This window comes from Calliphora vicina, chromosome 5, assembly GCF_958450345.1.
Source record: "Calliphora vicina chromosome 5, idCalVici1.1, whole genome shotgun sequence".
Classification (NCBI taxonomy): domain Eukaryota; kingdom Metazoa; phylum Arthropoda; class Insecta; order Diptera; family Calliphoridae; genus Calliphora; species Calliphora vicina.
Genome location: NC_088784.1, coordinates 60,018,433 through 60,035,179, shown reverse-complemented (window position 1 = coordinate 60,035,179; position 16,747 = coordinate 60,018,433). Strand labels below are relative to the sequence as shown.

At 29.2% G+C, this 16,747-nt stretch overlaps 1 protein-coding gene across 1 annotated transcript in view; it reads right to left on the bottom strand.

Moving 5' to 3' along the window:
- LOC135959728 (uncharacterized) overlaps positions 1-16,747 on the bottom strand; it is an 18,045-nt gene extending 1,298 nt beyond the window's left edge. Inside the window, exons 1-8 of the mRNA XM_065510756.1 lie at positions 16,502-16,747; positions 13,964-14,151; positions 8,593-8,702; positions 8,298-8,545; positions 2,708-2,853; positions 2,542-2,641; positions 2,304-2,463; positions 1,206-1,377 (exon numbers count right to left, since the gene is read on the bottom strand). Of these exons, the coding sequence (XP_065366828.1) occupies positions 1,206-1,377; positions 2,304-2,463; positions 2,542-2,641; positions 2,708-2,853; positions 8,298-8,545; positions 8,593-8,702; positions 13,964-14,151; positions 16,502-16,747 (1,370 nt within the window). The remainder of the gene's footprint in view (positions 1-1,205; positions 1,378-2,303; positions 2,464-2,541; positions 2,642-2,707; positions 2,854-8,297; positions 8,546-8,592; positions 8,703-13,963; positions 14,152-16,501) is intronic.

The following is a 16,747-nucleotide window of genomic DNA, read 5'->3' as shown; positions in this document are numbered from 1 at the left end:
TCGTATTCTAGGGATCAAAATAAGAAACTTTGCCCAAGGAACCATACCTCTAAAATGAATTCTGATGTTCCTTATTTTGACCCAAAGGTCAAAATTTATTTATTATGAAACGAACGCCAAAGTTAGTGGGGGTCGGTTATAAATTTAGACTCGATTGGAGCACTTTAAATGGGTCAAAGTGGTATTTTACAAAATTTTACCTTTGGGTCAAAATAAGAAACATCAGAATTAATTTTAAAGTAGAGTTTCGTGTTCGGTTTTAATCGAATCTGAAACCGGCAATAATTATTCTTAGGTTTTTACTTCTAAACTATTTTCAGTAGAAAAATTCAAAATTTAGAAATGAAAAACAAACTTCTTTTTATTTGTATTTAAACAACAGTGAACAAGAGTATTTTAGATTCTGATGATTCATTCAATTTTTGTAAAAACAAATTGATGTAAAAATATCTTTAGACTTATTTAAATGATTTAAATTGTATTACAATAATTGCTTTTAGATAATGTAGCAGGCAGCCTTTCACAGGCTAGGCAAGGAACCCTTTTTATAAAGAATGATACAAACTCATTTGAAAATATTGATAATTTCCTGGCAATTAAAATTAAACTGTTCATTTATTTAATTTTTAAAAAAAATAATGCAATATTTGTATAACAAAGGTAACGATTATTGGACCCAAGTGAGCTGTACGAGACTAAGGTTTTGGACGGCTGCCTGAATACCATACCATTGTATAATAAAGTCTTATAAAAATTTGGAGTATTATCTGACCCCGTTCGCTTCGACACCCCAATTAGAAGAAAGAAAAGGTACTATTACGTATTCCTTAAGTAAGAACTCATTTAGGATAACATGTCTCGAGTTTCGTGTTTATTGATTCATTGTAATGTGAATTCTATCTAGCTCATTCGAAACGTATAATTAGAATAAAAAAGTAACATAAATATCCACATTTTGTATTCCCACTCAGCATCATGAATACACTATTGTTTTATTAAGAGGACGATATATCCTTGCCACTCATGGTGAATTTTGAAACATACTGTATAATGCAATTGCATTAAGTTACTATAATACGAGGTAATACAATATGAAGCACTGTCTAACAATTTTGTGTGTAATTCTTGTAAATAAAATTTATAAACTTCTTGTCCAGATTTTAATTTGTATTATGCATTTTACTTGTTTATAATATTATAAATACCTGTAGTATATATTTAAGATTTCCATACTGGCATAAGCTCGAATCCAACTTGAATTCAATACATATTCACACAATTTCTTATGTAGTTCATTGGTAGAATCAAGAGCAGTTAATACAACGAAATATTCCAATATTTTAATATATTTATCTCCATCGATGAACATTAAAGGTCCTTTAAATAAATATATTTAAAAATATATGTACATATCGAGGGACTATATTCAAAGTCCTCTATATTAGAAAACATAAGTTTTCAGAAGAGCAAAACAACTGTTTATTTCGGTTATTCATAAGGAATATTAAATTCATTCTTCTAGAATATATTATAAATGTCGTTGCTAAATTATACATGTAATTTATTTTTAAAATTTTTCATTATTTCATTAAAAATAAATTTTATATGCACAAAAATTCATTTTAAATAAAATTAATAGATAGAGGGTTTTGCATTGTAAGAAATACATTTTAAATTGTATTTATTTTTTAACCTCGATCATTTCTAGCATTTTTATATCGATCATTTCTAGCATTTATTATCGTCACCATAAATACAAACGCACGTAACTACACAAAAATTTAAAATCGAGTTTTTAATTAATTATGGTTCTTTTTATCAAACTACATGCTCACGCTAATTTTTATACCCATTCGATCAAAAATTACAACTTTATAAATGATATTCAAACCCAAGAAATTGCCAGAATACTTTATTATTATTGATTTTTATAAGTTTATTGCATCTCCTGTAAAAAAATAAAAATGTACGTCCGTTTGAATTTAAGGTGAGGATATACACATGTTTATGTTTATAAACATTGAATGGGCGATATCTCGATAAAGCATTAATCAATTTAAAACATTTGACTAGATTCATAATCAGCATCTCCAAATTAGTAAGAAAATATATTTTGCAAGTGAAAATTATACAAAATCATTAAATTAAAAAGCAATTATTTAAATAGATGGAGGGTTTTGCATTCAGAAAATTTAAGTTAGAGGGTATTGAATATAGTGCCTCGATATGTATATGGGGTTTCAAAATATTTTAATTAATATTTATAAAATAGATTATTTTTTTTATGTTTTAATTACAATTACCTTCAAATAAACAATTATATAACTTCAATAGCACATCTACATGTGGTCTAACATTTAAACGATTTTTACAACAATTTTCAATGTTGACTTTAAGATAATCCAACACTAAATCACAAGATTCAAAATTATCCACATCATATTTAAGGTGTTGCAGAATTAACTGTAATAGATTTTTCAATATGTAAAATAATTTTGTACTCAACAAAAACAATTCCAAATTTTTAATACGAAAACATACCTCCACCATACCATTTTCGCTGTAAATTAGTAAAAGTATATCAAATATACCTTTATTAATTAATAAATCTATTTTGGGATTATCATTTTTTGCCATGTCACTAAAAGAAAACAATTGAGCTATTATCTTTTATTTAATCACGTATAAATTTTTAAATTAAACTTACTGATGACATAGATTATATAATTCAATAAATTCTTTCGTGGCTGGAAATGTTTTCACTTTGTCCTTGGAATAATTAATAATTATTCTAAGAATTTTCATATAAAACTGTGCTATTTGTAACAAGTTGTCATTACTTGAGGCTGGGTTCTGAAAATTTTTTAAAAGAAATCATTTATTTGAATGAAGTTCGAAAGTAGACCAGTCAAACAAAATAATAAATAAAAATCAAATATACCTTCCAATTTAAGTGGGAACAAAAAGTTTCAAATTTATATTTAAATACTTTTATAATGGAACATTAGGTGAATAAAACAAAAAATACTGTCAGTCATAGAGAATTATACATAGAGACGAGACACTCCAATTTGTCAAACAAAAATACAACAAATCATATGTTTAATACAACAACAAAATACATTGACTATCATGTAGTTTGTTGTTGCAAGAGTTAGGTTTTTGCTGTCAGTTTTTCTATATCTATATATATAAAAGAGTAACGTGACTGACTGACTGACTGACTGACTGATTCATTCATCATCGTACAGCCCAAACCGCTAAAGCTAGAAACTTGAAATTCGGGTAATGGGTTCCTTTTACAATATGTAGATCCACTAAGAAGGGATTTTTGGAAATTCGGTCGTTAAGGGGGACAAATGGGGCAAAAACGGGTAAAACCTGTACCTCTATATCTCCAAAACAAATAAACTTAGAAATAATATTTTAAATGCGTCCGCCTGTAATCAAAAAAAGAGCCGACAGGTGTTTGGTACTTTTTTGAAATTCAAAATTCAAGTGGCCATATGGGGTAAAAATAGTCCCCGTAGAACCCTCTGTTAACATGTATATCTCCTACATAAATAAACATAGAAATATTATATTGAATGTATCTGGCTCAGATCAATAAAAACTAGAAATCTTTTTGGTACTTTTTTGAAATTCGAATTCCTAAGGCCTCAAAATTGTTTTCTTTTTTGGTACTTTTTTATCAAAATGTATTTTCTCACTAACAATTCCATGAACTATTATTTTCAAATAGTACGTATTACTATGTACTTTTTTGAAAATTATTTCTTCACGGGGGACAAAAAGGGGACAAAAAACGGGATAAAAACGGAGATTTGATATTATTTATTCAATTTAAAAATAAAAAAAAGATAAAATATTCTTCCAACCACACAAAAAAGAATCCACAACATGCTATTCGGAAGTCAAATACAAATGGGTAAAAAGGGCCAAATTTCAGTGCACTTATATTGGTACTTTTTTGAAATTCATTTCTACTATTCTATTCAAGTAGTTTTATTTTTTTTTTCAATAAAATTGTTTTGCCTCCACTGAGATTCGAACCGATGTAGTTCGGCTACAGTTCAGTAGTCTAAACCCTTAGCCTACACCAGAATGTTTATTTTCATGTTTAGAATACTAATTTTATTTTAAAATATATAGTTTTTCACCCTATTCACCATTAGTTGAATTCTAATGGTGTTGAAAATTCCAATAGTACAGACACAAACCTTAACCTTTTTTGTAAAAATTATTATTTTAACCTTATTCAATAAATTTAAAATTTATTCAACATACAGTTATATGAAATGTATATGGGAATTTATGAGGGAAAATATTAATAACAGTGTTGTAAATATAGTTGGTTTAATGCTATTTGAAATGTTATAGTTTTATTTGATAAAAAACTACAAAACAAATTATTTTGTTGAAATGTGAAACAAAACAAAAAATATTCATAAAAATATATTCATTAAAGCATTTCTCAAAAAAAAATCACGTGTTTATTCCTATTCGCTAAAATAAGAATTTTGTTCTCGCAAAATTTAATAACAATTTCAGTAAATTAAGGTCCTCATTTTATAAAACAAAACGTTTGGAAGCGTAAGCAATTTGTATGAAGAATACTGGGAAAACAGTTTAAAACTTATTTCCATAGAATTTTATTTTAACGTTTGTCGTTTCGTTTTATAAAATTAGACCCTAAAAAAATTAAAATGTAAAGCACTATGTGTATCTATGAGTAAATCATTATTTATACTCTATTTATCAAGTTTATAAAATCAACTTATATCTCACTCAAATGTAGTATTAGAAACTTTTTATAAATTTAAAAAACAGAATTTACGCAATATGTGTCTCTATGATTAAAACCTTATTCATATTCAATTTATCAAAAGATTATAAAACAAATTTAGGGCCTCATTTTATAAAACGCAACGACAAACGTTAAAATAAAATTCTATGGAAATAAGTTTTAAACTTTTTTCCCAGTATTCTTCATACAAATTGCTTACGCTTCCAAACGTTAAACAAATTGTGTATGAAAAAAATTCAAGTTTAAAACCTTATTACCAGTATTCTTCATACAAATTGCACGCTTTATAAAAAAAAACATTTTTTTAGATAATAACAAATAAATTTTCGCTTAAATAAAATCGTTTACACAAACATTTATTTAAATATTTTTATTTCGATGAATAGACAACACTATTTACATATAACCGTCAACTCATTTGAAAAAAAATAGTTGTGTAATAATAAGTGCTCAAATTTTATAAATTCAATTAAAAGAAAAAATTCTACGTTACTTAGAAATGTAAGTTTTTTAATTTCATATTCCATATATATATATTAATCTTCATTAATTATTACGTTTTTATCGTGTAAATAAAATGTATATGTACATACATTCACACCACAATTTTTAAAATTTTAAAAAATGATATGCTATTAGGTCATATTGTCATAATGTCCTTATTGTCATAATGTCCTAATATATTATGATAGTTTAAACAATTTTTGTTGTGTTTCAAACAATAATGTTCTAAACTAATAAGACTTTTTGAACTATGTTCATTGTTTTGTCATAAAATAACACTTTTTTTGAAGCACAACAACAATTTGTTTAAACTATCATAATATATTAGGACAATCAGACCGTTTGAATACCCCAAATATGTTGAAAGTGTGTTTAAAAAAATATTTTTACTGAAATTTGATTTCAACTATTGGGTATATGACTTAAAAATGTGGGATTTGCTATAGGTGGCGTATCTTTTGAACCCCTTTTTTAATTTTTAATAACTTTTATATCACTCTAAAGGGTATATATCTGTCATTCATCCTCGCTTAGTTATTGAACATTAAGTGTAAACAACAAAGTTTTTTTTGTCGAATTTTGTGCCAACAAAGCGTCATATGTGGAAAGTTTTGCTTTACTTCTTTCATTTGAAAAACGTGCCGCAGAAGTACACATAGATCACCAAAGCTTATGGTGAACGTGTTCCATCGGTTTCAACGTGCAAGAGATGGTGCATGTTCAGAAGTGATGATTTTGAAACGGAAGGCCCAGGACAACCAAACAATTTGAAGACCAAGATTTGGAGGCATTAATCCGTGAATGTTGTTGTCAAACTCAACATGAGCTTGCAATATCATAGGGAGATACTCAAGAAGCAAAACGTTTGCAAGCAGCAGGATTTGTCAAAAAAAAGGCAAATTGGGTACCATACGAATCGAAGACGAGATACCTTGAAAAGCGATTTAGCATTTCCGAAATGACGTTTGAACTAACAGTTATTTAATAGTATTTTTGATTTTCATAAACATAGAAAATTCTAAAAGTTAGAATGTGAGTTTCTATGAGACTTAAAAACCGCCCATCTTTTCCCGTTTTCCTAGAATTCGGATTCAGCCTCCCAAGTATATTAAATTTTGATTTTGGTCAAAATTAAAAAAATTATTATCAAAACTCGCTCTGTTAAATATTATGACCACAGATTATCATAGTGGGACAGTTTATCTATAAATTCCAGCAAGTTCATTCCACCTATCTTCTCCCATTTCCAAGAAATTTAGATTCATCCTCCAAAAACATTTTAATTTTCGAAAAATTTAATTTTCCCATCTTCTCCCGTTATACAGGATTTTAGATTCATCCTCCAAAAAATTTAAATTTTCGAAACATTTAAATTTCTCTATCAGAACTCGCACTGTTAAAAATTTAAATTTCGAAATTTAAATTTTCGAAAAATTTAAATTTCTCTAGCAGAACTCGCACTGTTAAAGGTTATGACCACGGACCATGATAGACCAACACCCTACCTAAATATTCCAGCAAGATTCATCCGCCCATCTTCTCCCATTTCCAAGAAATTTAGATCATCCTCCCAAGAAATTTAAATTTCCGAAAAATTTTAATTTCTCTATCAAAACTCGCACTGTTAAGGGTTATGACCATGGGTTATGATAGAAAAACACCTTGGCTATAAATTCCAGCAAGTTCCATCTGCCCATCTTCTCCCGTTTTCCATGAATTTAGATTCGTCCATCCATAATAATTAAATTTTAAAAATTCCGCAAAAGTATAAAACTATATTTGACATTTATGATTTGACTTAGTTTTTGGAAAAAACGGGAGATTAGTTCCCGTTTCAATCATTAGTGGTACATTAGGTTCAACCGTGTGGTTATTATTCCATTTTGAATACACTTTCCTTGATTTACAATGTTTAACGGTATCATGTAAACTTTTAAACATAACTCTGTTAACTCAACTGGTTTGTGTCTAGGGTTATAAATTTCGAAATTTAACTTCACACACATTATTAAATTAGTATATCTTTATCTATCTACTATTAATATTTGCAATTATTATTATGAATTTTCAATTACGCAAGCAGTTTTGAGATGCTTTAATACTTCAAAATATCATGAACTACAAACAATTGTAAGGTGTATTTACTTTACGCAATAATTAAAATTTCTATAATAAACATTTTAAAATAATTTACGTAGTTGTTTTGTTATTTCCACATTTTTTCGCTAACGAAGTAGCGGGTTGCATGCTAGTTTTTATATAAATATGAAAATATTTTAAGCTAAAAAATCCAATTATTTATCGCCAATAAAATCTGACAGCCGTGATGTGTGAATACATGGCAATTGATTCATATGAATTAGGTCATAGGGTAACATAGAGACGAGACGTAATTGTCAAAAACCTAACTCTTGCAACAAATATATGTATATTGTTGTTGTATCAGACATATAATTTGTTGTATTTTTGTTTGACAAATCGTAGTGACTCGTATCTATGTATAATTATCTATGAATTATGAGAGTCAAAACCTAATTCATGAGGATGTATTGCTATGAATTTTGTTATTGAATATGTGTGAAAAGTGAGTAATTTTTCATTGGCATTTCTCTCTGCTTCCATTCTATATATTTATTAATTTTTTGGCCATAGACAACAACTAGATAGGTAACTGAGAGCCAAAAACCTAAGTCTGTTGTCAGAAACCTAATTCATGAGAATGTATTGCATGTATTTTGTTTTTGTATCACCCGTATGTGTGAAAAGAGAGTAATTTTTCCATATATATTACTCTCTCCTTCCGTTCTATGTGTTTATTCTATGTTTTTGGCTCTTACTTACCTATCCAGTTGTTTATGTGTCGAACTACCAAATTGTGTTTTAATATGATTTGTAAACAATACGACTTTTAAATTTTAAAAGTAATTTTCCAGCAAAAAATGGAAGAGAATAAAAAATTTCTTAAAAATATAAACCCTAAACTTACCCGATTGTAGAGACGTATAATTTGATTCAGTTCCTTAAATATACCCAATATTGCTTTAGCATACCAATGCGTTTCTGTATTTGTACAATTTTCAATTTCAGTATCAGGAAAATTTCTATGACAATTACTATATTTTTCACTTAATTTGACTACAGCACGCCATGTTTCTATAGATGTTTTAAAATCAGACGACGAAATCAAACAGCCAACATCACATAATGATGATATAACTTTAAAAACATAAACAATTCAAAGTTGGTAAGACATATTTAAATTCAATAATAACAAATCTCACCTTTATTAAAACTTTCAAACTCGTTGGCATCTGCAATGGGCAATTTTAATATGGAGTTGTTGGTCAGGTTTATTATTAACTGTTGTAGCTTCAATAATCTTTTAAGATTTCTAAAAGTTTGTATTCAATATTGTATTATTATACTACATTTTTATAGATTATCAATGGTCTCAGGATGACACATACACATTTATAACGGACAATATTTTTCAGCGTGAGATATTGATGGCAAACAACATCGCTCTCTGGAATCGTTTACTGATTACCTTAAAAAAATCTAGAGTACTAAAGTCGCCTTTATCGAACATAAAGTCTGGGTTACAAATATTTCAATAAGGGTATTCATTTAAAAAAAATGGAAAATTACACTATGATTTTTTTACACTTTTGCACAAGAAAAAAAAAATTCAAAAAAAGATGTATTTTTTTGTTGGCCCATGGACCAAGCCTATTGAAACAGGCTGAAATCGGTCCATTATTTCACCTAGTCCCCATACAAATGTCCTTCCGAAATTGGACTTTATCGGTCATAAATGTTTAATTTATATATCTCCACAAATTCCGCTCCAAATAAGTTTTATATATACAAAATTGATGTCACCAAATTTTGTTACGATCGGTCCATAATTAGTCATAGCTCCCATATATACCGCTTCCGAAAATCACTTTAAAGTGCATAAATCGCTTACAAATGTTTTTATATGTACTCACAAAATTCAACATAGTTAACTTCATCTGGCATCTCTGCCCCAAAATAAAAACATCGTGTTAATTTCTTGCTAGAAAGAATTTTCTATATTTTTAAAATAAAAAGTTTAAATCAACTTGATTTAGTTTAAATTTCTTGAGGAAGGCTATGGCTACTCCAAAAAGAAGAAAACATTGGGGGAATAACCCTAAATTCAAGGTGCCAAAAACCTCTGACGGACCCAGCTCTAGTTCAAATAGATTTCAACTACTATCAGATGAGGAAGAAGAAGCAGTTGTTTTTAAAGAAAAAATACCGCCTATAATTGTAGATCAAGCACACAGTTTTTCGACTGTTATTGGTTTAATTGGTGAGAAATATACTTATAAACGTATGACTATTGGAACGAAGATTTTATCGAACTCTATACCGCTCTACATTGATGCTCTAACTGTTCTTAAGGACAGAAAATTTCAGTTTTATACACATGAGTTAAAGGACGCTAAAAATTTTAAATTAGTTTTATTTGGCCTACCTAAACTGGATCCAAAGATAATCATCGAGGAATTTCTAATCTCGCATAATATTAAACCTGTGAGCGTAAAGGAATTGGAAACAAAGCGTACCAGTGTAGATGACGCACTTTACATAATCGAGTTTGATCGTCAGCATGTATCAAAGAGGGAGATTATGAAAATAAGATATTTTTGTAATATAGCTGTTTATTGGAGAAAACCCCTCAGGGGCAACAAAGGACCTACTCAATGCTCCAAATGTGCCATGTATGGACATGGTGCTAAAAATTGTAATCGCATAGTAGTGTGTTCAGCCTGTGCTGGCAACCATGAATATGCATCCTGCCCGCTTAACAAAGGTATCCATGATGGCAGTATTATTTTTAAGTGTTACAACTGCATAAAAAAAAACTTAAGAAATGTTAATCACAGAGCCGATGACCCAAAGTGTCCCAGCCGACAAGAATATTTAGAAATACGGCAAAGAGTAACTTCTAATTCAAGGGCTATAAACAAAAGAAGTAATGTTTCGTTTTTTAATGAAGATGACAATGATTTTCCTCATTTGCCAAGGCAAGATCACCAAAGTAACTCGCGTAACCCTCGCGCTTATGGCAATTTGTATTCTGAGGTAGCTAAGAACAAAAGCTACAACAAAAATAATAGCGATGACATCTCCAACGAACGTCTCATGGAAATATTTTTTGATGCTGTCGATGCTTTGCAAAGATGTCAAAATAAATATGACAAGCTAAGAGTTTTAGGTATGATGCTTCAACATGCCATATAATTCTCTTTGTTTGCAAAATGTTCATGTTATGCATTGGAATGCCCAAGGTATAACAACTGAGTCAGCAGCTGCCCAGCTGGAATATGTTTTACATAAAAGCAAAATTGATATTCTGCTTTTAAATGAGACCTTTTTAAAACCGCACCACAAATTTAAACTTGGTGGATATAAAATTTATAGAGAGGATCGTCCTTCGCATGGTGGAGGAGTTTTAATCGCTATTAAATGTAATATAAAACATACCTTGTTACCAAAAATCAAAACAAACACTGCAGAGAACATATCAATTCAAATTAATATTAATAGGCGCCCAGTTACTATCACTTCTGTTTACAACCCAACTCACTCAGCTAATTTTAAGAATGACCTGGACAAGCTGACGTCCTTCTCCAACGACTTCTTTTTATTTGGAGATCTAAATGCCCTACATACACTTTGGAATTGTGCATCAAGTAATCCTGCTGGAAGAGAGCTCTACACCCACTGTCTCCAATCCGGTTATTACATTTATTACCCAAACGAGTATACACGCTTTGGTCAAAACAACATCCCAACCCAGCCATCCACGGTGGATATTCTTTTATCAAACTCTTGTTTGAACTTTACAAATCTGGAGACACATAACAATGTTTTGCAGTCGGACCATGTACCAATATCATGCGTTATTACTGGTAATGTTCTAAATACGACGTATTCAGTTCCCCTGTATCACCATGCAGACTGGACAGCAATCGGTAACTGGGTGGAAAATGAAATTAGGCATCAGAATATTGATCAAATGATTTCTAATTCAGGTAATTTAGATTTATGTTTCGATAAATTAATTTGTATAGTCAAAGAAGCTTTTATGAAAATACCAGTTGGTCAAAAACATCCATGGCAAAGGGAAATCTCCGATTTAACTAAAATGTTAATTGGTCAGAGAAACAAATATAAACGGAAATATCAAAGATGTGTGGATGTTAATATTAAAATACAATTGAAAAGTATTATCAATCAGTTAAATAAACTAATTGATTTCCACCTCAATAAGGACAGAAATGAATCATGGTCAAAATTTATTTCAAAATTACCCACAGGTTCCAAAAAATTTTGGAAATTAACAAAAGCTTTTAAGAATAACAAAACGGCATTTACTGACCTTCATGTAAATGGGGATGTCATAAAATCTGGCGACGAAAAAGCTAATATAATAGCAGACGTATTTGGTATTTCTCATTCCATCACTATAAATAATTCTTCCCCCATGGATTCAGCTGTCTCAAGTTTCATTCATGATCTCAACCATAAAATTCCTGAACAATCTGATATTGAATTTTCCACTTCGGATGAAGTTAAATCGTATATTTTATTATTGAAAAATAATAAATCACCAGGGCTAGATGGTATTAATAGTATTATACTTAAAAATATGCCAGATTTCTTTTTTGAAATCTTAAGTAAACTCTTCAATGCCTGTTTAATAGAAGGATACTTTCCTACGATTTTTAAGAAAGCTAAGATAATTCCTATTCATAAACCGGGAAAAGATCCCAAATTACCATCCAGTTATAGACCAATCAGCATTCTGAGCCTATTGGATAAAGTATTTGAAAAAGTAATACATAGGAGAATTTTAGATTTTGCTGATCAGAATAATATTATTAACTCCCGTCAGTTTGGATTTCGCAAGGAGCACTCTACTGTACATCAGCTCAAAAGAGTTGTTAATTTTATTGAAAACAACAAAGCAGATCGGAAGAGTACTGGTGTTATATTTCTTGACATCGAAAAGGCCTTCGACTCGATTTGGCATGATGGCCTTGTTTTTAAACTTAACAGTTTTGATTATCCCCTGTACTTACAGAAAATTATAAAAAGCTTTTTGGAACATCGATCATTTGTGGTATCTATCGACAACTCATTCTCTAGTGACAGACAAATACAAGCTGGTCTGCCGCAAGGCTCAGTATTATCACCCACCCTTTACTCAATATATATTTCTGATATCACTATTCGTAGAAATCATGAAGTAGCTTTTTACGCAGATGATAGCGCTTTTATCTGCTGTGGTAAAGTGTCTAACGCGATAATTAGGAAAATGGAAGATGGTCTGAAATTTACTCACAAATATTTTGATAAATGGAAAATAAAGATTAATGATGGCAAAACCCAGGCAATTATATTTCCATATAATAAATCGAAAAAACGTATTCCTACTAGAAATCTATATTGTAATGGTGTCTGTATCCCCCTGTTGGATAAGATCAAATATTTAGGAATTATATTAGACAAGAAGTTGTCATTTAAAGATCATGTAAATTATACTTGTGAAAAAGCTATTAAGTGCGGTAGAGCCCTATACCCATTGCTCAATAGAAGATCTAAACTTAATTTAATGAATAAAATTCTTATTTTCAAAATGTGCATTAGGCCAATTATGTCATACGGTTGCCAAGTCTGGTATCATAAAGCTGCTAAAACTTATACGAAAAAATTACAGATTATTCAAAACAAAAACCTGAAAATAATTCATAGCTTACACCCCCGATACTCCACTGAGTTATTGCATGGTAATTTTAAACATACAATGTTTAATTCATTTGTAAGGGATCTGACTCTGTCATTTAGGGAAAAATGCAGAACGTCTTCTTTTGAAATAATAAGAAATTTGATAAATAATTACTAAGACTCTTTTGCATCAAAAGAGTTGTAATTAGTAATTATTTTTAAAGATTTCTTATAACGTTCAAAGATTGTTAAAGGTTTTTTATAATACTTTTCCTTAATTACTGTGATATTAGTAGTTTCTTTAATTGATTATTTAGTTGTTAATTGTTGTAATACTTTTAAGTAAATCCTCAAATCATTGTAAATACTTATTTTTATAAAGGATTCAATAAAGATTGCATATAAAAAAAAAAAAAAAAAAACATAGTTAACTTTAATATAGACATACAACACACGACCTAATTTTTTGGTGATCGATCCATAATTGGTCAAAGCTCCCATATAAGGCCCACTTCCGAAAATCACTCAAAAATATAAATTATTGAAATTTTAATAGAAAAATGTTTTTGCTCTTTTAATTAGTGTAGGGTATTATATGGTCGGGCTTGACCGACCATACTTACTTACTTGTTTTCTTCTATTAATGTTCGGCAGTGGCGAATTTAGTACTCAATATATTTTAAACGTTATCAGTAAGATGTTGTTTGCCCCATTGATGGTCCATATTTTTAGGTTACATTATATGTTATACTTTAAAAGAACATTTAGAATACAATTCATTTGATGTGTGGTGTTAATACCACTCATGGTGATGGATATACAAATTGTCAGTTATGAGGTGTCAGCATGTGTCAATCGATAAAGATGATTTGTGTACATATTACTTACCTCTTGTTTGCAAATTTACAAGTTTTAATTACAATTTCCAAAACAAATGTAAGTATTAAACTAATTATAACGATGTCAAGAGAGTTGATTGCTTTTTCCAACCATTTTAACAATTCTTGAGTATCTAACCACCACTGTTCCAATTGATTATTAGTTGTATCATTTGTAGCGTTTAGTTTTTTAACAAACTTAAAATAAATTAAAGTATTTTACATATTTTAACAAGTGATATGAAAAGAGGTATTAAATATCTTAGAAATACTTCTGTGGCCATATGGAAAAACTAGGTAATTCCATTTTTAAAAACACGAGAAAAACACACTTACTCCCATTAACACGACGTCTGGTTATGTGTTAAATAAACAATAGTTATACTGTCGATTAAAATTGTTTTTGTATGAAAACTGTCAGTAGAACTATTAGTTAACAAATAACCAGGCTTCGTGTTAATGGGGGGTTAAAGTATTAAACATATTTCACTAATTATTTAATATGAATTTATGTTATTTATCTTGTTATGCGCATAAAACAAAACATAATTTTGAATAATGTTAAATATTTCTGGTTCTATTCAGTTATATTCGATGCTAGTTATATAGAATTTTCGAAAAATGGAATACCTAGTTTTTCCAAAAAAATCTTTTTTTTAATTTATTTTTACACTTTACGGAATTAAGGCAAGTTTAGTAAACATTTGTGGAAAACCATTAACTATTTGAATCAGCACGTTAATTTACCCCTTTTTTACGAAAAATGGAGTGACCTAGTTTTTCAAAAACAAACAGAAAAGTCGGAAAAAGCTCAAGAGAAGTTTTATTCAGGAATGTCTCCGGTTGATGAACATTCAGAAGCAGCAAAAATAAAAATAATTTTATAAATTTAAAATGTTATCAGTATTGAATATCGCATTGCTTTAAACGAATATTTTTAATTTATAAGTTTAATTTAAAAATAAATAACTTTAGTTTGTTTTTCAAGAAGTTATAGGGGAATACAAAATTAATATTTTGGTAAGAATTGTGCTGAATTTCCCAATTATTGATAAATTCACTGAAGTTTATTGTTGGGAGATAAGCTTGTTCCTATGAACATTTCACTGGTTGTTCAGGCCAGATTCTGATGATATTATATAGTATTTCTTACATTTTGTTTATGAATTTTCTTAATTTTGTAAAAAGTAAAAAACATCACAAATTGACCACCATTAATTTAGAGGGCCCGCCTTAAAGGATAGACATTGATTTTGATCCAAAAGTTTAGAAAATATATGTATATTAGGGTGGCCCTTAATAAACAAAAGTTAGATTTTGGCCATTCTCACCCTCCAGTTTGGTGAACATTAGTAAAAAAATCATCCTGAAAAAATTTTAGGTAAATCCCTTTAGGCAAGCCCTCTGAAGTTTTGAGATGCATTTACAAGGGAAAAAAATGCATTTTTTTCAGTAAGAAATGTATGAACAAAATTAAAATATTAAAATAAAAGCTCATTTTTACTTAAAATATGTCTATATTTACTTGTATATGAGTTTTTGTCTTCGTAGGATACGGTTAACCTATTCTTTAACGGCAGTTTCAAAACTCCATTTTCAAATTTTTAAAAATTTTGTTAAACAAATTTCAGAATTTTTTGATCATCTCATTGGGATTTATTAAGAATATAATAGGGAATACAAATGTGAAAAAATTATGAAAATATCTTTTATAGTTTTTCTGTACCTGCGATTTAAATTTTGAAATTTTCGAGAAAAACCAATTATTTGGAAATTTTTTGGCTAATGAGCTCTATTTCCTTACTCTTATGAATTTTAAGCCAAACTTATTCAGAATATTATAGTCCAGATAATTCTAAATATACTCTGAAACTTTTACTAAAATCGGAAAACGATAACCCTTAAATCGTGAAGGTCAAAGGTAAAATTTTTCAATATTTGGAATTTCTCTTGGAAAGATTTCGAAATGTTGTATATTTTTGGGCCGATTTTGATGAAATTTAAAAAAAATATAACATAAACTCTAGGGCTTATAATAACAGCACATGAATGGAAATTAACGCTTAATGGCACTTGTGGTTAAAATGACTCCAAACTTTTAAAATCATAATTTTTTTTTTGTGGTTTTGGAAGTTTGGTGTCATTTTAATTTTTACTAATGTTCACCAAACTGGGGGTGAGAATGGCCAAAATCCAACTTTCGTTTATTAAGGGCCACCCTAATGTATATATGTATGCATTCTTCGAATTCTCGGGACTTGCAAATTTTAGGTTCAAAATGTAAGTCCAAAGAGCTTGTGACCCGAATTTGTTCTATTTCGCCCTTTCTCAAAATTTCGATCTGACAGATTGATAGTAAATGATACACACTTTCTATTTTTGATGTTATCTCAATTTTCGCAAAAAGTGGAGTTATATAGTTTTTCCATACAGCCGCAGACTAGTACTTTAATTCATAATTAATATTTGCTATTTATTTTTTGTTGAGGCAATTATAAATAATGTACATTAGTTGTCTGATGATTACTTTAATTTAATTCACACTTACCTCCAGCAATACATTGTTCAAGTGTTCAATAATCCTGTGCCAATCTTTGCTGGAAAAATCCTCCACATCATAAGCTTTGAATAGTTTTTGCGCCCAGATATTATAAATTTCACCAGGATGAGCAGAGCTTTTCTCACAAATACTTAACGCACTGTATTTATCTACACACACAGAAATGTCGGCTTTATCTAATTGCCGCAGTTCGTCAAAAGTTATTACAATTTCATTGTCATTTATAGTGGACAT